At 46.3% G+C, this 23,609-nt stretch overlaps 1 protein-coding gene across 1 annotated transcript in view; it reads left to right on the plus strand.

The window, feature by feature from the left end:
* The first annotated feature begins 481 nt into the window (after positions 1-481).
* The window catches only part of LOC142775072 (uncharacterized), a 145,289-nt gene continuing 122,161 nt past the window's right edge, over positions 482-23,609 (plus strand). The window contains exon 1 of the mRNA XM_075876393.1: positions 482-648. Within this exon, the coding sequence (XP_075732508.1) occupies positions 608-648 (41 nt within the window). The 5' untranslated portion in view covers positions 482-607. The remainder of the gene's footprint in view (positions 649-23,609) is intronic.

Here is a 23,609-nt window from a genome sequence, read left to right on the forward strand (position 1 = left end):
ACCCCTTTTAACTGCACTTCTATTGATTGTTATCCTCCACTGCTTTGTGTTCTAGGAGTGGAAAGTAACTTAACAAATAAATAAATTATTAATCACGTATCTTCATATGACCAGATACGGAAATGCATAGGACGTCAGCAAATGATATTGATGCCACCGTATAAATGCTCATGTTAATAATTTGTTCTTCGGATGAGGCTTCATGCAAATCCGGGAGATTTCGCACGGCCGGTTTCCTAAATAGCGCGGGTGTCTAGAAGCTGCATAGGGAAGGAGGCACACCCGTTCGTTATTCGAAACGCATCAGCGAAAACAAACGCGTGCTCCTGAGTCACGCGATATCAGTTTTCGACACAGTTGAATGCACCGCTGCAGACGTGACGCGCGTGGCTTGTCGGGGCCGCGTGCTTTTTGAAAACTGTACACTGTATCAGTCGTGGCAGCGTGTAATGCGGATCTGTCGTCAAACCTCCTTCTCTCCGGCTCGACCATTTTGCTGTTTTATCGCGAGCACAGGAAAGGGACGGGGGCGCTGCAGGAAGGGACCACCGGTTATAGCGTCGAGTGAAGGTAGAGTGTTGTTCGAGCAGGTGCCGCACTGACAGCCATGGACAAGCGCCAGTGTGTTCTACCCTGTAGCGACGAAGAGTGAGTGTGATTGACAAGCGATGTTTTTTTTGGCTGCTAAGAAGAAAAATAACAGCATATTTTTTCTAATTTTGCCACTAAGCTTTCGTGCTAAATGTCAATAACTGACGCCTCGCAACTATCGTATTTAGCTTTGAAGGCATCAGACGTCTTTTCTTGAGCGGTCTGATAGCACGACACAGTATGTTAATGGCTGCATTCCACCATTCACACACTGTGTCATGCAATTCACAGGTGTGATACCTTTTTGCGAGGTTAAGAATACGACAGAGCACGAAGGAAGAGAAAGAAGAAACCGACCAAGGGCGTGTTGCTGTGTTTCTGGCGCTGTGCTTGCATCAACTCTTGCTGAAAACATAGATTACTGTTATTTTCACAGTGATTGGTGGTAGGTCGCGTCCAAATATCGGTCGTATTTGAAGCCCAGAGTGGTTGTTCTGCAGAAGAACATAAAACGCGCAACAAAGACAAAAGTTCGGACGCAACATATTGCGAGCCTTTTCTCTGCTTCTAAAGATCTTGTGTACCTTACCCGTTTCCCAGGCTACCCTGTTGGCGGTTAACTGAAGTGTGGGACGGTTTTCTTAATGTGTCTGTTACCTAAAATTCATGGACAAACAAGTTGTATCAAATCTCGTTTCTTTACAATCACGGCCCACTTCAACCGCTAATGTGAAACAAAGCTATACAAAGAATCAGACGTCCCGAGAAACTCTAAATACTTGCTACTCCATTTGCAAGTATCCTAGCACCAATTTCATGCTATAGTTCTGCACATTATGTTACAATGCTACAGCATGGCATATTGCCTTTTCATTTTAAAAGAAAAGTTATTTTTTGGAGCAATGCCACGTAGGCTCGCTGAACAGCAAAACTGGTGGCACCTTATTGCTAATTTGTTGCTTGAATTTCCTCTGTAGTATTCTTACCTCCATCTTAACTGTTCAACTAGTCTTCGCGTCATCAAACAAGTGAAGTCACTTCAAAATTTTAACTTTTATAAAGTTTAGCGGGCCGCAGATGACTAGAGGAGTTTACACAGAACTCTGTCACATACTCGCCACGTTACGCTCCTCAGAAATTAACTATCCAGAATAGCCTGTGGGCCTTCATCTCGTGGAGGCATTCGGAGAAGTCGGGGTAATTTCGCGGCTCTCGATGGCCTTCATTTACAAAACATACTTGTCACTTATAGAAAGCAGCCAGTCAGCAGCAATTTCAAAGCGATAATATATTTAGAGGTCGAAGGGGATCTTACCAATCATGGCAGCATTCTTGTAGGCAGTCTGAAAGGATTGACGAGCCACTTTCTCGTAACCATTAAAAGGCACACCCACACACATTACAGGCAGTGACAATCTTGCTCAAAAGATATTTGACGTTCGCTATCATGGCTGGCAATCAATGCGACAGCGTAGCCAGTTGATGGGCTAACGAGGCTGTGAGTGCTCAGTTGGTATGTGAAGGTACTGGGTTGAGATGCTATTCGCGGTGCGTTATTATCTCCTTTATTTTTGTTTTGGGTGCTTTAGACCTGCAAAATAAGGAAAGCTGTCCATGCTTATTCAACGTCGTATGTATTTTTCATATTCATAATGTTGGTTGCCAAGGTTATGCACGATATACTATTCATGTGTAGTGTTACCAGCCACTGTTTCCTTGAAGGTACTATTACGCATACACCAAAACACAGTGAGCTCAGTGCTTGCTGTCATATTGATAGTGCGTCGTGCCGCCTGTTGCAAGCACGGCGAAACAACACCCTAAACTGCCACGCGAGCAGACGCTCTGCAAATCGAACGCAATACTCCACAACCCGAGTGCGGCTGTAAGCATGTTTCGCGCTGTTCCTGTGCTAGAATCGTATGCTGTTTTTGTGTGAAACGTTGAGACCTTCTTTGACAGTCCAGAATGTCAGCAACACGTGCATTGCAGACTGCGGAAGCAACTTCATCAGGTACGCATTATCCGACTGAAAGAAACGTGAACAGCGTTAATTGCGGCGTGTTTTAGCTGTGACAAGGCCGAATTCTTGCTGTAAGCCGGCGTCAACGTAGCGCTAGTATCTGGCTCCAATTTACGCTCACGCACCGCATGTGTATCAATTGCCAGTCCTGCCGGGCCCTCGGAACATACATGCGCTGCATAAGTGCCAGGCAGAACAAAATTTTGTAATGCTACGGTGACGCCGGCCGGAGGCACATGTAGATTCGCCTAGTGATAATCAAGGCATGTCGCAATTCTACTGAGTCAAAAGTCATGCTTTCCACGCCGTTCGCATCTTTTCGCATTGCGATTGTAGGCCGTTACAGTTGTACTAAACTTGCGCGGTGCGTGCATCCACGCGTGATACGCATATCCTATTATTGACACGTGGCCTGCGAAAAAGTACGGCAATAGTTTTGTGCCACATACTACAGGCACACTGCACGCCAATCGCTGCTGTAAAATGGAACAGCTGGAGTCGCGCTTAAATAAGCGCATTAGGTGTACTTACTCGTACACTTCACTGGGCTCTTAATTTTTCCTGCTGATTGTGATTATATCGTAAGGTGGCGGAGCTCGACGTTTTTTGTTGTGAATGAAAATCTGTGCAATCGCAAAACACCAAACCGGCACGATTCCCGTGATGCGCTGTCAACTTCACAGGCAGTGCTCGGCAATCTCTTCCTCTTGCGCTGGTTGTTCTCGCATCAGACGACGGTGCAGTGGTACCCAAAAGACATTTTATAAGCGGGCACAGCACGAACAGGCGCTTTTTCACATTTTGAACTCCTACAGCCACTGCATGCCATGCTACTGAGGTACACCTTGGCAGTTCCAAACAAGTTATGGCGTCTCTGGGAGCGAGAGTATACCGCCAAAGGCGCCTGGGTGCGAGATAGGCGTGCTCTCGTCTCTACATCGATGACAATAACTGTTAAGGTTTTACGTCCTCCCCCCCCCCCCGAAAAAAATGTGATGTGGTTATCATAGTGGAGAGTTCTGAAAATAACGACCACCTGGAGAGTAATAAGTCCGCCTAAATTTGTATAAGCGAACCTCTAGCGTTTCTCCTACATCGAAACGCGGCCGCCACAGTCGGGAGGAAACCATCAATTTATATTTTTGCGTTGTTATTGTCGCCCATATAGAGAGGCAGTCCAGCGGATGAGCACGCTTTTTCATAGCGAATATTGTGTGGAACGCGGTGCACCATCCATCATCATCATCAGGTCGCGTTCACAACAGTGCATTTAGATTATGTGTTGATGCTCCGGGGAACGATCCGACGTCAATTCACTGCCTATCATCCATGAAACCATGGACTAACCAAGTGGCTGGGCAAAGCTCTAAAAGGCATGCTTTCGATGTATGTAGACAGAGAGCACGATAATTGGGACGATATTTTTTCTTAGATAACGTTTACTTACAAAACTGGTAGACAAGAAACGACATGGATTACGCCTTGTTTATGAACGAGACGTGGGTTTAATGTCATACGAAAATTACTGACGTTAGAACCGATGCCGACACGTTTCCTCAACGCACGGAGGAAGCCCGGCAGCTCGTACGTGTACGAATATACCCGGCGTATGAGCCCGACGCAAGTCACTGTAATCAGCGTCTTAGACCAACCATTGAAACCGGCTATGGATGTGTGCACGCCCGTATAAAGACCATTCGGAAAGCTAATAAAAAGATGATTGGGACCTTTTCGAATATTACAACGAATAAGGGGCGTCCCAAGACATTTTACACTGGAGAGGGCACCGCTAGCACCGACCTGAACTTGTGCACGTTGCGCGCATGAAGCCGCACGTAAGCGACGACTTTGTGGGAAGTGGTCGCTTGTTTGTTGTACACTAGTGAACCTGACCATGTAGCCTAGCGTCGGCGAGATGCTTCTTTAGAGGAACGCAAATGCCGCGCCCGCTATTGGCAGACCACGAAGACGATGTACGCTCCAACGGTCTCGCACAACGAGGCATTCCCCTAAATGTGTTTGTTTATGTTTTCCTCTATGGTAGTGCATAAAATGGGATGTTTGCTCTTGTGCAAAACACCTTGGTTGTCTATTTACGGTGTACCGTGACAATAAGTGCTCTTTGTTGATCATGTTTTTCTGGGGCTTTTTGTTCCCTTCAAAGTTGATTACAAACCTTCCCAAAGTGCCGTATTGGTGAACTGTACAACAGGCCCCGCCCTGAACCTCCTTCGTGCTGCCTCTGCTAAAGTCACACTAATCATCGCCCTTTAGTAGCATCTGCGTGTGTGTGGGCCTTTTCAGAGTGAATACCCTAAACATCGAGCTAAACCGTCGGGTGTTACTCCACGCTTATCACGCTCTCCTAATTCCTTACCAGCGGCGCTCATTGACGTGCAGCCGCTGGGACAAGTGTGCCCACTGCGCGAGCGACGAAAGATCCGCGCGCTTCTATCGTGGTTGCTACATTCAGCGTTGCACGTTAGTTCTGGCGCTGGAGTTAAGACATTTCGCAAGGTCTGCGACAGGCTGTGGCTCCACTGTACTTTGTCTACGCTAAGGTATCAACCAAAGAGGCCCCCTTCAGTTCAAGGGGAACCAGCTTTACACTTTTTCAGCTTTTCATGGCTAGCGTAACCAGAGCGCCTTCATACCGAGAAGTGTTGATGGCATGGCTAGCGTAAACTTTTCCCTTTTTTCTCTCCATATTTTCAGGGAACCTTTAGTTCCCTGCAAAATGGATCACCAAAGTGCCCCAATTTAGCTGGGTGATTCAGTTGGTATGAATACAAGGTGGTAAGTAGCGCGAGAAAGAAGACTATGCACCCAGGAGGGCATGACAAAAACAAGGGCTAACTTTCAACAAATTTTTAGGGGCGAAGCTCCCTTAGTCTAACCTTGTCCTGTGCAATGGCGTAACCAGCAGTATCTGACGAGCCACGGTGGCTCGTGCTCGCAGACAGACAGACAGACAGACAGACAGACAGACAGACAGACAGACAGACAGACAGACAGACAGACAGACAGACGGACGGACGGACGGACGGATGGACGGACAGACAGACGGACAGACGGACAGGCGGACAGATGCACAGACAGACAGACAGAAAAACAAACAGACGTTTAGGCCTACTCTCCATCATTCAGTGCGTGCATATACTGTGACTTTTTTTTTCAAATCAGAAATTTTATATACATACAACTTCCGGCCTAACGGCAAAAATAAAAACTTTTAGAGCCTTTTGAGCTCAACAGCCTCAGCCCCATAGATCGCTCAACAAGGAAGGTAGCAACAAAAGGGAGAAACAGGGAGGTTAACCAGAAATACATCCGGTTGGCTACCCTATAATGGGGGATTAGGGAAGGGGACAAGAAAGATGAGGAAGGGGGAAGATAAGGGGAAAAAGGAGAGACTGGCAGTAATTTCACTGCAGCGTGTAAAAGTTCACCGCAAGTCAGAGGCGATCACACAAACCCGTCTTTCTCGAGAAACACAGCAGGACTTTCACTGCCTTGTGGGCTGTCGAGGGATGTGGCCGCTGCTGTAATTGCATCTGCACAGAAAGAGGCCGATTCTTCACGCGCCGGTGGGGCGTAGTCAGAAGGTAGCTCAGATAGCAGCTGCAATCTTCGCTGAAATCTGCCCTCGTAAGTTCATACGATCTGACAAGCTCAATCGGGAGATCTATTTTGCATCAAGGGCTCATTTTGACTTCGACTCACTGACATAATACTCAGCCGGACTCACCTAGACGACTTGGCTGACACCTGGCTGAGCCCTGAAGGAGTCGACTCACGAGGTGCACTCAGGTGAATTTTCAATCCTATTGAGGCAATGCCAATTTGAAATAGCATTAACAGTCCTGTAACAACTAGGGTGTTTCATTTAGCTGGAGACTCGTCAATAATTTTAAATAAGCACAAAATTGACTTAAAACGTCACGGCACGCCATCGTATCTCGCTAGGGCACATAGCACAAGCGCTTCTTCTATTGCGCGGAAATCAAGCTGGTGATATCATTCGACGCGAAATAAAATCGTGTCAGATCATCTAAACTTACCAGTTACAATTTCAGCGACGATTGCAACTGCTATCTGAGTGTGGAAGCATCGGCTTCTGACTCTATCCCACTGGCGCGTGAAGCATCTGACGTGTCCCGAATCGATTTCCTCGTAGGGCAATAATGTACAATCTTAGTGGTAAGACCGGATGTGAACGGTGACTGACATGGTATGCAGCTGACAGAAACTAAGTGTGCTCACGTCGTTTTTGCCTCGTAAAAGAAAGTGCGTGATGCACTCGTCTGCCGGGCGAGGGGGGATTTCGAAAAGATTAGGCATAACATGCACAGGGTGACCCGAGTTTACAAGTGTGATTTTAGGATTGGCTACCAATTTTTTATCGCTTTCAGTAAAGTTCTTTATGGTACTTCGTCATTCATCAGCTAGATCTTGGACGATGATCGGCAGTGATGATGAACACACAGGCAGGTAGCAGTGGAAGTTAAATGGATGAGTTCACTTGTAAGAGCAGAAAATGATTGAATGATTGATATGTGAAGTGTAACGTCTCAAAACCACAATATTATTATGAGAGACGCTGTAGTGAAAGGCTCCGGAAATTTCGACCACATTGGGTTCTTTAACGTGCACTCAAATCTGGGGACATGGGTCTATAACATTTCCGCCTCCATCGAAAATGCAGGCCCCGCAGCCAGGATGTGATCCCACGACCTGCCGGTCAGCAGCTGAGTACCTTAGCCTCTCGACCAGGAAGAGCGGAAAATAAATAAAATATCTACAACTGAGCTTAAGAGATACAAAAATTAACAGAGCAAAAATGTACAACCTCACTCTTCTGCCTATCTATAGTAGGGTACAACAGGAGAGGCCACCACGCCCAGATGACCGGAGCGCAGCAGCTGATTCGCACCGCGACAGAAGAAATCGTTCTGCTCAAGAAAGTGTGAGAGCTTCTAAAACGCGTATTTGTTGGTATAAATAAGATTTGTGTATCGTGACGAGTGTTTGGTAAAACTCTAATAATGAAAATGCTACGACAATAGACTTTGCCGGATCGCGAGAGAAAAATAACTCCGTGCCTTCAACAACGCTGTGCATTGTCTCCCTACCAACAAAATTTGCTTGGTTCAAGCATGGTTAATCATCAGTGACGAAGCTGTCCATGCTTAAAAAATTATTGGAGGCCAAGAACAGTATGTGCTTGGGAAGTGTGACAAGCCTACCATTGGCCAAGTAAAGGAGAGCAGTGCTTGGAAAATCATCGGAAACACCCCTTTACGTGGTTGCAACTGCGTTGAAATACCAGGAAATAGCGAAGCATGTTCTTGGCATGGGAGCCAACCATTTTGGCCAATGCAATTTCTGGCTCTTTTATTTTTTTTGTCCTCGCTACAATTTGATGTCCCGGCTACTTTTTTCTATATTTTTCATCCCCCTTCCTCCCCCCACGACAAGTAAGAAGACCATTTATTTTATTTTTAGAGCTTCAGGTTTATTTTACACGTAATATGTAGAAAGCAATATGCCATTTTTCCATTTTCAAACTCTTGTGATTTTGAAATGTTGCTGGGGCTTATGTTGAAGCCGTCTATCGTAGCGGCATGTCTTCTCGCATAGGTGTACCTCTTTGATATGAAGCAAACACGAGCCATCCTTTCGTTACGTCCGGAACAGCTGCTTCGGTTTTATGAACAGAGTATGTCTTATCTGAAAAATGGCAGAGAAAAAAACATGAGGTCCTCTTCTTTAAAAACCATCTCTTAATCAACTGCTTTCACCAATTTTCAACAAAACACACACAGTAGGAACATTTGTTGGGAAACTAATTGGTTATGCATAATGATGAAGATGACAGCACCTGCACAGACGTGAAGAAAATACTTGTTGGATTGCATGATGCATTTCTAAATGGATAAAATAAAAAATGCATTTATTCTTGCACATTCTAGAACACATATTCTCTCAATTAGAAAAAAGGTAATATTTTTACTGATAGCATTCTGGAAGGAGCATTGGCGCAGAAGCACTGTTTAGTGTCCCTGTTTCTTGCATGTACGTACCTTCATATTTATAAACATTACTGAAGTAGTCAAAGCACCTTTATTTAATAAGGTTATTTTTGTCGTGTAGCTTCTGTTGTCATTGCTTTATTTTATTTCAGTGCTCATTATTGAGCCGTCCAACCGCTTAGTCGTGCAGCTGACTGTTTAAACGATTAAATTGGTTATTTCGTCTGGCTCCCAGCTCCCACAAATTGGCAAGCTGATAGAACAGGAATATAACTATATAAAGTGGTTGTGGTGCCAACAGAAGGATAATCTCGCCAAAAAAAAACAGCATCAATTCAACAAAATGTTCATTGGACATTCTAATAAGTACTTGGACCGGCAAAAGTATGCCTTCGTTGTAGAAAATAGTGAATAAACTTCACATGACCAAGTAAGTATTTAGGCCCAACTATTTTTGTAAACAGCATTTTTGGTGAAACTTTCCTAAAGATTCTGTTGGACAACTGGAAGAATCATGTGCTTTTGTGTAAACTATAAATAGTCTAACGAGCGGCACTCACTCTATGCAAGAAAATAGAACAGATATATGAAACTAATAATACATTTAGCTGACGATAGATCATCATGAGCCTGACTATGTCCACTGCAGGACAAAGGCCTCTCCCATGTTACGCCTGTTAACTTGGTCCTGTGCTTGCTGCTGCCAATTTATACCCACTAACTTCTCAATCTCGACTGTCCACCTAACCTTTCGTCTCACCTTAACCCACTTGCCTTATGTGGCAATCCAGTCAGTTACGCTTAATGACCAGCAGTTATCCTGTCTACGCGCTACATGCCCGGCCATTGTCCATTTCCTCTTCTTGATTTCAACTATGATATCCTTAACCCCCGTTTGTTCTCTAGTCCACTCTGCTCTCTTGTTGTACCTTAAGGTTACACGTACCATTTTTTTTCCATTGCTCGCTGCGTCATCCTCAATTTAAGCTGAACTCTCTTTGTAAGTTTTCAGGTTTCTGCTTCGTAGCTAAGTACCGGCAAGATACAGCTGTTATAAACCTTCTTCTTTAAGGATAGTGGCAATCTAGCTGTCATAGTTTAGAGTAGTTGCCAAATGTGCTCCACCCCATTCTTATTCTTCTAGTTACTTCAATCTCGTGGTTCGGTTCCGTGGTCAATACCTGCCCTAGTAGACATAGTCTTTTACAACTTGAAGTGCACCATTACCCATCTCGAAGCGCTGCTCGCTTCCGTGGTTGTTGTACATTACTTTCGTTTTTTGCAGAATAATTTTAAGACCCACATTTGTGCCCTCCTTCTCTACTTCTGTAATCATGAGTTGCAATCTGTCCCCTAGTTACTCAGCAATGAAATGTCATCGTTAAGCGCAAGTTACTAAGGTGCTCTCCATTACCTCTGATGCCTAACTTTTCCCATTTTAGGCCTCTGAAAACCCCCTGTAAGCACGCGGTAAATAGCATTGGGGAGACTGTATCCCCCTTCCTTACACCCTTCTTGATTGGAATTCTGTTGCTTTCTTTATGAACCGCTATGATAGCAGTTGATCCTCTGTAGATTTCTTCCAGGTTGTTTATATATGCTTCATCGACACCCTGATTCCGCAGTTTCTGTATGACTGCTGATATTTCTACTGAATCAAACGCCTTCTCGTAATCAATGAAGGCTATGTATAGTGGTTGGCTGTATTCTGAGCATTTTTCTATTACCTGATTGGTAGTATGAATGTGGTCGATTGTTGAGTAGCCTGTTCGAATTCCTGTTTGTTCCTTTGGTTGATTGAATTCTGATGTTTTCTTAACTCTGTTAGCTATTACCTTTGTAAATAGCTTGTATACTACGAAGAGCAAGCTGATCGGCCTGTAATTCTTCAAGACCTAGTCATCTCTTCCCTTATGTGTTAAGATTTCTACGGTTGACGTGCTGAAATACTTAGGCGTATACATATCCACTAATTTATGCTGGTCTTACCATGTTGGCATAATATGCGAAACGGCGGAAAAGAAGCTCTGGTTCTTGCGACGGAAACTGCAATTAGCCTCACAGTCAGTAAAACTAACAGCCTATTTGACCTACGTCCGGCCCACGATAGAGTATGCCAGTATAATCTGGGACCCTCATCAGTCAGGGTTAATTCAGATACTGGAAAGAGTTCAACGACGAGCAGCAATGTTTATTCTAGCGCGATACTCTCGCACAGACTCCGTCACCGAAATGCTCGGTTTGCTAAACTTGCCCACGCTTGCTGAACACAGGCGCATAGCAAGACTAATGTTTTTTTACCTTCTCTCTAAAAACAAATTCAACATCAATAGCAGTCAGTACTTGATAGTACGACAAGGTAGAGCATTGCGAAGAATCAAAGATGGCACTTTCGAAATACCTCAGATGCACATTAACAGTTACGGGTTTTCTTTCTTCCCAAGAACCATTAAAGAATGAAATCAATTGCCACTACAAACGCGAGAAAGTAATAGTGTAGAACAGTTTGAAAATAACCTAGTAGGTCATAAAAGACGCACGCCCTTACGCATGCTGTCTATGTAGTGGTTGTCCGAGTTATATTGTTGCATTATGTTGTTAGCTTTGTATTGTTTGATCGGTGTATGTAGAATTTATTTCGCATGTACTGCTGTGTGTTTTTGTATGGTAATGGTCGGTTATATTGTCTAACATCGCTTGTTAACTGTGCATTTATGAATTCGTATAATTTGATAATGTGTACAGGAACTATTTTGCTTACGTACGCTTATGTTTTTTTGTGTGTGGTATCTTATGTACGGTTTCTTATGTAGTATGGTTTCTTTCTTTTTTTATGTACGCTTGTGTTTTTTATGTAATTTGGATTCTTATTTTTTCTCTTCTCAAGTCACACGATGTTGACCATGCAAATGTGCCACTTTGATCTACCCTGTAACGGCCGACAGGCCAAGAGTATGAGTAAATAATAATAAAAGATGATGTTAGCATTCTTCCAAGATTCTGGTACTCTTCCCGTCAGGAGACTCCTCGTAAACAGGGTGGGTAAGTGTTCTAACACAATCTGTCCTCCATATTTCAGCAGATCTGATGCTACCAGCAGCTTTGTCTTTTTGCATGCTCTCCAAGGCTTTTCTGATTTCTATCATTACTGGTGGGGTGTCATCTTAGTTACTGCTAGTTCTTATATTATTAGGGTCGTGGTTGCCACATTACTGTACAAATCTCTGTAAAACTCCTTCGCTATTTGAACTATCCTATCCTTATTGGTAGTCAATTTGCCTTTGTCCATTAGTGCATACGACCAATTTTTGCATATTCCAAGTTTCCTCTTCACTGCTTTGACGCTTCCTCCATTTTTCAGAGCCAATTCGCTCCTTGTTATACATTCTTACAATGAATCTCTTACGCTTATTAATCAACTTGAAAGCTCTGCCAGTTCTATTTTCTCTGTTGTACTTAAGACTTTCATGCTTTGATGCTTCTTAATGAGACTCCTCGTTTCCTGCGAAAGCTTGCCAGCGTCCTGTGTAACTACCATGCCTTCAATTTCCACTACTCACTCCGTAATGATACTCGTCAGATCTACGCTAAGGTTGGTTTCCTCAATAAAAGCCGAGTATCTATTCTGAAGCGACTCCGAATTCCTGTACGTTCCCTCTTAGTGCTAGCTCATTGATTAGCTTCTTGCGCATCAGTTTCTGTCGTTCCTTCATCAAGTCTAGGCTTATTCAAGACTGTACCGTTCTATGGTCACTGCAACGTACCTTGCCAACCACTTCCACATCCTGCACGATGCCTGGGTCTGCACTCATTATAAAGTCTATTTCATTCTTATTTTCGCCATTAGGGCTCCTCCATGTCCACTTACGGCTTCCTCGTTTTTGATAGAGGTTATTCAAAATCGGTAAATTATATTGCTTTCTGCGAATTCTACTAGTAGCTCTCCTATAGAATTTCTACTACTGATGCCATAATCTCCTACTTCCTGGTTTCCAGCCTGCTGCTTCCCTTCCTTTGCATTAAGTTCTCCCATCAGTATAGTATACTGTGTTTTTATTTTACTCACTGCCAATTCAACGTCTTCATAGAAGCTTTAAACTGAAGCGTCATCATGACTGGGTTTAGGGGCCTAAGCCTGTACCACCTTCATTTTGTATCTCTTATTGAGATTAATTACGATACCTACCACCCTTTCAATAACGCTATAGTATTCCTCTATGTTGACTGCTATGTTTCTATAAATTAGGAACCCCACTCCAAGTTCTCTTCTGCCAGCCAAGCCTTGATAGCAAAGAACGTGCCCATTCTGTAGCACCGTATAGGCCTCATCTGTCTTCCTAACTTCACTGCGTCCTATTATATCGCATTTAACAGCCTCTAGTTCCTCGAATAGTACAGCTAGACTTGTCTCACCAGATAAGGTTTCGGCGTTAAACGTTGCCAAGTTCCGGTTCCAATGGCGGCCTGTCCGGATCTAGAGATTCTTAACACCCTCTGCTGCGTTGCAGATCTGACCGCCGCCGTGGCCAGTTGCTTCGCAGCTGCTGGGAACTGAAGGCCGTGAGTTAATTGACGCTTTCAAGTGGCAGGCAGTGACCAGATACTGCAATGATAGATAATTTACGACATATTACACAATAAAAATTCTGAATAATTGCATTACATTCAGAATAGCATGGTTCTCCAACCTTGCGAACATATTGACTAACCACAACTTTGAAACTGTGCCACTAACTAAAATGACAACTGCCTTTATATCGATCATTGAAATGCCGAAGTCGCTGAAGCTAAAATTTTATTATAACATTTCTTTTTCCAAAAGTAGAATTCCACTAAAGTAGACCCAACAATACCGAGCAACCTTATTGCGTCAAAACATGACGTAAAAGAAAAAATAATAATACAGGCGTGGCTGAGTTTAGATGGTAGATGACCCATGACTTTTCGCATTTGGCACCAGCCTTCATATTTATTTTACCTTTCAAGTATGGCCGTATGCAGAAGTTTATAATTTCGAATGAACAAAGCACTGACGTCAACCCTAAATCGCACGGCGCATTAGCGAGATGTACTCATCATTAGCGGGAGGCGGACCCGCCAGAAGCGAACAAGAAATGGCCGCGCACCACGCGTCCACATACACAACCAGCGGCTGGGTGCCTGTCCTTAAAAACCGGGTCGTTTCAGTTACTTTCAAGTTTTCCGCGAAAACAGTGTTGTAGTGTTCCTACCAAAAAAAACAGAACAGCATTATAGCTTCAGTATGGAACTGGCCTCCATCTTAATCTGCTTTATTTTTACCTTCATCCTTCTCTTCTTTCCTGCCCCGGCTCTCGTGCTTCTTCTTCTGTCCCAAGGCTCATACGGCTTCACCCTTCCTGGTTTCTTTTACTTACCCCTCCTGGGGCAATATTTGAAGACATTTCCGATTGAAGCAACTTCAACTGATCCACGTTCACCAGTGTACCAGACTGTCTTCAAAATTCCGTTCTGGGTGACTGTCTTGGTCACAGAGTAAGGACCGTAATATTTGGCACTGCCATCTCTTATTCTTTTTTTCACTAGTACGAGGTCGGTGACTTGAATGTCTGGCATGTCTGCTGTATGCCTCTTGTTTAAATTCCTCTTTGTTAGTTTTTGGTATCTCTCCTTCTGTGATTTTTCTTGCCTCTTATCAATGATCTTGATGTTTTCCAAGCGTCCCAACTCACGGTCTGACAGGTCTGCCTGCAGAATAGGGGTTTCTTCTGAAGAAGCGTACTGGGGACTGCACGCCAAGCCACTTGTATAGGATCGATTATGATGTTTCATGGTGGCTTCCAAAGAAAATTTCTATCCACCAGAAAAACTATCGTACATTTTGATGTACTGTTTCACGTCCCGTATGGCACGTTCTGCCAGCCCATTCGCTGCGGGACGGTATGGAGCACAGAACTTGATTGATATATTGTGATCCTGAGCCCATCTTGCTAGCTTTTCGCTCTTGAACGCAGGGCTTTTATCACATACGATTGACCACGTAGTCTTAAACATGTCTCTTTCGAGGAGTGTTATGACGCCATTTGCATCTTCTTTTCCTGCTCGTGCCGCAACCATCCTCGCGCATTCATCTATGGCCAGAAGAAAAGCTTGCTTTTTCTTGCCTCCTTCCCGTTTCTTATTTAGTTCAGCGAAATCTAGATGAACTACTTCCAAAGGCACGTTCGAGTGGCAAGGTAGTATCATAGCATTTGTAGGCTGTTTATACTTGAGTTTTTGTTCTTGACACACATGGCTGGAACGAGCGTACTGACTAACGCCTTTCTTCATGTGAGGCCATGTAAATCTCTTGACGAATTTGTTGTAGGTGCGCCAAAATCCGTCGCGTATTTTTAACTTCATATTTCTCTTCTTTCCTGCCCCGGCTCTCGTGCTTCTTCTGTCCCAAGGCTCATACCGCTTTAAGTGTATTGTTAGTTTTAAAAATACGCCGAATTTAATCGGTGCTCCAACACTGTACCGAGGAACGTTTCGAATATGTCAGGTTTTTACTTGTAACAAGAGACTGTAATTACGCCATGTGCAATCTCGGTGACACGAGCTAGGACTACAGCTAGGACTACGCAGTGCCCGCTACTTAACACAAGCGCTATTTTCGCCACCGTAAACCTGACCGCCAATTCGCATATTCCACTGAGGGAACAAGGGCAAATACAAGTACTGCTGACATCTACTGACCTCCTATATCATCTTGAATAAACAGCTCGTCGCTGCACGGCTCTGACGACCATCCAACGTGCGAACGAGGTAAAGACGGCGCGCAGTCATACACGTAACACGCAGTGGCATGTGGAAGCGAGCCTAAACGGTGCGTGCGTTTATATTGACCTAAAGCCAAATAAACTGCAATATTTTGATGACTTCTGTACTATTAATTAAGTGCTCTACAGCCATTCCAGTTTGGGGGCTTCTGAAAATTGCCTGTCTTTGGTGAGCTTTGGTGAGCTATATTTCTTAAGCGCAGTAGGGCTGTGCATGTTCCGGAGCCCTCTACTACGGCGTTTCTCATAATCATTTGATGATTTTGGGACGTTAAACCCCACAAATCATCAGGGCTGTGCACGGGTCAAACAGCATGCAAGCGGTAAAAAGTGTGCAATTTAAATGCTACACTGTGCACTTGCTGGTACACTTTGCTCCTTTGGATTAAAAGAAACAAAAAATAGGTATTCCGAAGAAAAGCCAGTGCGAACTGAATTAATGACCGGAACAAATGAGCGTCCGTGGCTATTCGGTAGCTCTTCGTCTGATTTCACGACGAAGTGAGCAAAGAAACGGACACATCCGCTCTAACCACTTTACTTTTTTACCGCTTGTACGTGCTCACATGCCACGAATTCTCGTCGGATAGTATATAATAAAAAAAAGGGAGTAAGCTTGGTGAACAGGCAAATTCTGTGAGCATTGGCCAGCAACTACGGTGTGTGTCAGGAAATCCCTCGGCCTCCATGGTAAATATCACAGGTATTTTCCAAAACTTTTGCTTCGTTTTAATTATGGAGAAGGGCAAACAACTAAGAGGAACGCGCACTTAAAAAAAGAAAAAGATTTGACGCTTTCGCTACCATCTCGCCCATATTCCTTGTAGGCCATGCCGTTTTCTGTCACACTGTCCGGGCATTGGCCTATCATAACGAAAGCCATTGGGAATCCAAGCTGCTGCCAATCATCGGTTATCGGCCACTGCTGGTAGGGCTGCTACAGAGCAAGATCGATGGCACCGGGCGTGTAATTGTAAAGCAGACGCTGGTTTCACAGCGTTAGACTTGTGTGCACTTTTTATGTGTTGGCGCAAGCTTTTTTTTTCAATGTGTGAGGCTTTTTTTTCAGGTTACGAACCTGCAATATCAAGAGGTCGCGCATGTTGGCGCACGGCTTTCAGGGCCAGAGTTGTTCAATTGTACGAGTCGCGAAACTGCGCTCCGAAATCCGGACAAGCATTTGGCTCAATTTTCAGGGAGTTAGCTGATGTTCACGTTACATGGAAGCAACAACACCAAACACAAATTATGCGTTTAATAGTGCACGTGTCGATCAACAGGTGGTATGACAATCTGCTCGCTCCCGACGAGAGAGACAATGAGGTGTTCGCATTTTGACACATGGAGCCTATGGCGAGTTACGAAACTCATACGATTGAGTAACTCTGTTCGGTGCAAGTTTTCTGCCATGGAGCCTAGTGAGGTGACATTTGAATGCAATTTTTCGCTGCCGTACGAGCCCTGTGCCACCTCGATGGCCTCACCACCAAGTAGTCTTAGCAAGAACAAGAAAGACCACATTCTGAACAGCCATTCACGCAACATGATCTTCCACTGCTACACGTACTGGCGCAACTGGGAGCCTGAGCGCAGCCTGGAGGACACGAGCTAGTTGGTCGCCGACACGCTCGGTGTCGACGAAAGGACTGTGTTCAGGGTGAGGAAGTTAAAGGTCCACATTTTTCGGGTGGCAAACTGACGATGTCCTCGGGAAAGCGCCCACGCTATTCGGAGCAGAGAAGACGCAGCACAAAGTATTACAGCCTCACGTTGTGCGCGCTGAGGTCATGTGTGCACGATTTCTTTCACCGCAACGAGATACTGACGGTCGAGAAGGTAGCTGCCGTGTTCTCGGAGCGTATATAAACTTTCATCTGCGGTTATTCTATCAACTTGTGTGTCTGCTTTCTGGTTCTTCCAGACATCAAACAGCCAACTAACTCACTCCTTCGCTCAGAGGTAGGGAACTCCCGTCACTAAGGTGGTGTACTGTGCGTCGCCTGCTTGCTGATATCAGCTTCAAGCATAAAAAGAGAAGCCGCAACTGCCAGCTTATCGAGCGGGGTGACATCACCGATTGGCGGAATCGCCACCTCTGTGACTTCGAGAGTTGCCGGGCGGAAGGCCGAAAAATGTTTTACCTGGACAAGACATGGGTCACGACAGTACAACTTGGTCGATCGTGTAGGCAGACACCGTGGTGCAGAAGCGCAGTTGCCTGTTCGCTCGACCAATTGGCCTGACGACGAGTCTAAAACAACCTTCTGGGAAAGCTCAGCGACTGATCATGACGCACATAGGAAGCGAGGATAGCATCGTCGAAGGCTGCTTGGATGTTTTCCGAGGTCAAAAGACAGTTGAATACCATGAGGAAATAGACGGCAATCGCTTTGAGGGCTGGTTCAATGACATTCTGAAGAAGTTGCCAGCTGGTAGCGTCATTGTTTTAGACAATAAGTACACCTTATCATAGCCGGCGAAAAGAGAAATCGCTGACGATGGCCTGGTAGAAGGAATAGATGCAGGAGTGATTCACAAGAAAGAACATCACCTACAGTAAAAGAATGTTAAAGAAGCAGCTGTTTGAGCTGGTGGCATCTGTAAAGCTACGCTTTCTGAACTACACCATAGACAACATAGCTGTCAGGGATGGTTGCGTTGTACTCAGGCTCCCGCCGTATCACTGCGAATTTAATCCCATTGAGCTTGTGTAAGCCAAGGTCAAAAAGTGTGTCGCTGCGGACAACAGAGACTTCAAGCTGTCTACGGTCGAGACCATCTTTAGAGATAAAATGAAGCAGATAACGGTGGAAGACGGGAGGAAGAGCATTCAACACGTGATGAACGTGGAAGCAAAGTTGAGACTTGAAACGCTTGGAAGTGTGCCGATTAAACCCATCATAATCCCACAGGGTGAAGATAACACTGATGAAAACAAAGACGACTGCAGGTTCTCTGGCATTGAGCCTTGACGAAGCATAGTGGCTTCGTATTATTAAAAAAAGCAGCCCTTATTAGGGCTACCAAATGTTTTTGTGGTGGGTTTGCAAAAGCCAACCATAAATTCCGTGACATCTCGAATAAATAAGCAGTTTCATTTATGGCGTATTCTTTTCATAGAAGCTCAATTCCAATAAGCAACGTTCCTCACACATCATGCTCAATTCGAGAAGTGGCACAGAAACACATTTCAATTTATGCTGGCATATCTGAATGGAAACACAGTTGCTGACCCTGATAATTGTTGGCGAGCTCAAAATGCTCAATCAGGCAGCCACTGTCGAGTTTAACACGCTTTATTGCTCCGTTAGCAGTTTCCACCAAAAATTGAAGGAGGAGGAATAAATGAGGAAGGACAGGGAGGTTAGCCAGTCGTGTCGTCATAGCTAGGGCTGGTGAAATAGCAGAAGTCAACGCAAAACTGGCCGCCTCTGTTAGCAGCTTGCACGCCAAAGCACAATCATGTGGCTGCATTGTCTATTTCAGTTATTTCGCTCACACAAGTAATGCAAACAAGAGAGCAAATATAAAACATCATTACCTTAGTGAGTTGCCCTGCCGCGGTGGTCTAGTGGCTAAGGTACTCGGCTGCTGACCCGAAGGCCACGGGATAAAATCCCGGCTGCAGCGGCTGCATTTCCGATGGAGGCGGAAATGTTGTAGGCCCATGTGCTCAGATTTGGGTGCACGTTAAAGAACCCCAGGCGGTCGAAATTCCGGAGCCCTCCACTACGGCGTCTCTCATAATCATGGTGGTTTTGGGACGTCAAACCCCACATATCAATCAATCAGCTTAGTGAGGCCCAAAAGGATCGCTCAGGCAGCCACTGTCAAATGCAACGCACCCCATAGTAGTGACGTATCACGACAAGCAAAAAGCAGCGCTAAGCTGTGCTGTGAGAAAGCACGTAGAGCACTGGCAGCAGAACTTATGTGTGATTGTGTCACAGAAGCATTCTACAGCTGGCACGTGCAGTGAGCGAAGAGTTCTAAGCCACACAGCAGCGCGAATTCATACCGAGCTTCCGTGTAACGGCACGAGTGTATCAGCTATAATTTTATCTTAGCATTGAGGCTAACATTAAGGAAACAAACACTGCTCCCATACGCCTGACCGTTAGGTGGTGGAAACATATTTATTTATTTAATTACATGAAATTGTCTGCGGAGAAGCTCCGAGTAGTCGGACATGCTTGGCTTGCGGTGGGGGGGCCCTTAGTCCAGGGCTCCGCTTGCAGCAACCGCTCTGCGAGCCCGGTTGATCAGACTCAATTGATCTTACAGGTTCTCGCTGGCCAGCAGCTCCTCCCATCGCTCCGCTGTTGGATTTTGTACTGGTTGTAAGGCTGTAATTGCCTGACACTCCCACGTGACGTGGTACAGAGTGGCTTTAGCTGAACACCATGGGCAGAGAGGAGAGTATGCCGAGGGGTGCATTTTACTCAGGATGTGCAAATTTGGAAACGTGCCGGTTTGAATTTGCCTCCAGCTGACCGATTCCTCTTTATTTAGAGTTCGGTGTGGTGGCGAATAAGCTTTCCTAAGTCCTCTGTAATGGTTTAGGATGGCCGAATAGTCGCAAGGGACCGGAACGAGTTCCTCAGGGGCGGAGTTGGAAGGTGCTCGGCTCGCATACCCTCGAGCTACCCTATCCGCTGCCTGATTCCCCTCCAGTCCCATGTGGCCCGGAGTCCATATAATCCGATGCCAAATTCTGAGTGGATGTGTAATGGAATGCTCGCCAGTGTCTGTAACGCTCATGATGACGCTGAGAGCGGGTTGGCTGATGTGCCCTTGTAGGTAGTTGCGGCAAGCTGCTTGAGAGTCCGTGAGAACTGTCAGCGACCTTCGTTGTCTGTAGCCGAGGGCGAGAGCGAGCGCGATGGCAGTTTCTTCAGCATCGGTGATGTTGCGGCACCGCACGGAAGCGCTGGTACGTTCTGTGAGTGTGTGGTTCACGACTGTGGCTACAGCCTCATTGTTTGCATGGTCGTAGTTGGCGGCGTCAACATAGTACGTAGTGTTTTTGTGTGCATAAGTTCGCTCGAGGGCTTCCACTCTGGCTTCCCTCCGGCCCTGATGTAGTCGGGGATCCATACTGCGGGGGATGGGAGCGACCTTATAAGTGGCACGAAGTTGGTCCGGAATGGGCTTGCGACGAGCTGCGTCGTGAAACTGGCTGATGTAGCCGAGGCGTAGGAGCAGGCCACGGCCTGTAGGTGTTTGCTTGAGCCGTTGCAGTTGTGTGGCGAGTTGCGCTTCACAAAGTTCTTCAAAGGTGTTGTGTAGTCCCAATGCGAGGAGCTTGCTAGAAGGAGTACCCGGTGGTAGCATGAGTGCCGCTTTGTAGGCCTTGCGGAGCATTGCGTCTACTTGGCCCTGTTCGCTCTTGGCGAGGCGTTGGTAGGGCAAACTGTATGTCACCCTACTGACCACGAGGCTACGTATGAGTTTCACGGTGTCCTCCTCGCGCATGCCATGGCGACGAGTGGCTACCCGAGATATCATTCGGGCCACTTGCAGTGTAGTGGTGCGGAGAAGGGAAAGTGTGTGATTCACATGGCGGTTCGACTGTACCCACATGCCTAATATTCGAATGGTGGATTTCTCTGGGATTTGTTTGCCAGCAAGGACAACCTGGAGGCGGGAGCCTTGGTTCTTCTGCGTCGATGGTGGGAGCTTGCGTCGATAAATTCGTAGAAGCTCAGATTTTTCTGTTGCACAGGCCAGGCCTCGTGCCTGCGCGTATTGTTCGACGCATGTGGCTGCCTGCTGCAGGTTATATTCTTTTTCTCCAAGGGACCCCCGCGTGGCCCAGACGGTGATATCGTCCGCATACATTGCGTGATAGATGCCATCGATGCGGTGGAGTTCATGTGCCAGGCCAACCATAGCTACATTAAAGAGTAGCGGGGAAATCACTGAGCCCTGCGGGGTGCCCTTGTTTGGAACCTTGAAAACATCTGATGGGATGGAGCCGAGACCGACTGTGGCAGTGCGGTCCGACAAGAAGGCGTGAACATAACTGTAGACGCGCTGCCCACAATGAAGGGCCTCGAGGCTCTCAAGTATGGCCTGGTGGCTAACGTTATCAAATGCGCCCTTAATGTCTAAAGTCAAGATAAAGTTTTCTCGTTCCTGGGAGCGTTATCAATGACTTCTTTTAATTGTAACAGTACATCTTGCGTTGAAAGATGTGCCCGGAACCCGTACATTGAGTGCGGGAAAAGGTCATTGTCTTCGAGGTAATCTTGCACGCGATTAGCGATGACGCGCTCGAAGAGTTTACCAAGGCAGGAAGTGAGGGATATTGGTCGGAGGTTTTCGATCTGAAGTTCTTTGCCCGGCTTCGGTATCATTATGACCTCCGCGTGCTTCCATTCAGGAGGAAGCGTGCCACGTTGCCAATGATCATTGAAAAACGCCGTGATTTCTTGTACGGCGCTGTCGTTGAGGTTCCTGATAAGAGAGTATGTGATTCCGTCTGCCCCAGCAGCTGTGTTGCGATCGCTGCTGCGAATGGCTGCGTAAACTTCGTTCACCGTTATTGGTCGGTCTAGAGTGTCATTGGCACGTCCACGATACGCAGCTTGAGATGCGGGTGGGTATAAATCGCCAAAGCATTATCGCCGGACTTGATCCAGCAGCTCATCATCAGTACCCTCAAAGGCGTGTATGAGGCGCATGACTGACTTATTCGTCTCATTTTTTTGTGCGAGTGGGGTCCATCAAAGCGCGCAAAATGTGCCACGTGCGGGCCGTGCCCAATGAGCCTCGAAGAGAGTCGCTAAACTGGGCCCAATTGAGTGGCGCCAGTTCTGTAGCCTACTGCTCTGCCTGAGTGGTGAGTGCGGCGATCCTTAGCTTGAGGCGTCGGTTATGTTTTTGCGTCCTCCATCTGCGGATGAGGCTCCTTCGGGCTTCCCACAGATGTAGCAGATGGCCGTCCACTTCCGGCAGTGCAGGTGTTCTGTTAATGGTGGTGGTCCAACGCTTTCGAATTTCTTTAAGTTGGGTGCACAAGTCGGTGAGGCTTGTGAGGCTGTCGAGTGAATATTCGCTCTCACGACGAAAGGCGTCCCAGTTTGTGATGCGTGCTTCTCCAATAGACCGACGCGCTGCGCTCTCTGTAACTTTTGTGCGGAGAATGAAGTGGTCGCTGCCCAAGCATTCCTGCAGGTTGTCCCAGTTATAGTTTGCACGGCCACGGGCGAAGGTGAGATCGGGGCAAGTGTCCCTGCACACACTGTTACCGATCCGGGTAGGGAACGCGGGATCCGTAAGCAGTTCAAGCTGAAATTTTTCAGTGGCAGCCGCAAGCTGTTTGCCTTTGACATCCGAACGGTTGTAACCCCAGCGTTCGTCGAGAGCGTTGAAGTCGCCGAGCAGTAAGAGTTCTTTTCCCTGGGCCAATCGGCAGGCACCTTGGACGAGGGCATGGAAATCAGTGTTTTTTTGCTTTGGGGCGCTATATACGTTGACAATGATGATACTTCGCTTTTTTTCTTTTTTTGCCTGAGAACTAGCTCCACAATCACATGTTCTATGTTGGTGTCTGGGATATTGTCTAAGCCAACTGCGGTTAGCGCTTTGTCAATCAGGATGGCCGCTTTGCCCTTTGTTTGACTATTATAGGACTCATAACCTGACAATATGGGTGGCGTTCCGGGCTCCTGAAGCGCTATGACATCTGGCCGAGCAAGGTGTGTGTGCTGTTGGAGGAGGCTTGTAATGTACTGTTGGAGGAGGCTCCGCTTTCTGCGGAAGCCGTGGCAGTTCCATTGCCAGACTTCTAAATGTTCGCCAATGAGTGGGGCTGTGCTGCCCATGGTTAATTCGTTGAGTGGAAAGGCGTGGGTATCGGAATCTCGGCTTGCGACGCCGATGTAGGAGTGAGGGTGAGGGCGCTGGGTGTCAATGCGGGGGTAGCAAGGATTTCGGATGCATGTGATTCCAATCCTAGTCTATGGTAACCTTGATCTGTCGTGGCGTGCGAGCTACGAGTGGCCCTCTTCCTGCGTATGTTTTCGCCTGTTTCAGCAATTTGCGCCTCGAAGCGTGTCTCGAGAGAGTCGAGGCGTTCTCCGAACTGCGTGAATACGGCACTGAATTGTTGCGATAGCTGCTGCGCGAGCGTTGAGAGCATTTCGCGTAACTCTTCAC

This window comes from Rhipicephalus microplus, chromosome X (assembly GCF_043290135.1).
Source record: "Rhipicephalus microplus isolate Deutch F79 chromosome X, USDA_Rmic, whole genome shotgun sequence".
Classification (NCBI taxonomy): Eukaryota; Metazoa; Arthropoda; class Arachnida; order Ixodida; family Ixodidae; genus Rhipicephalus; species Rhipicephalus microplus.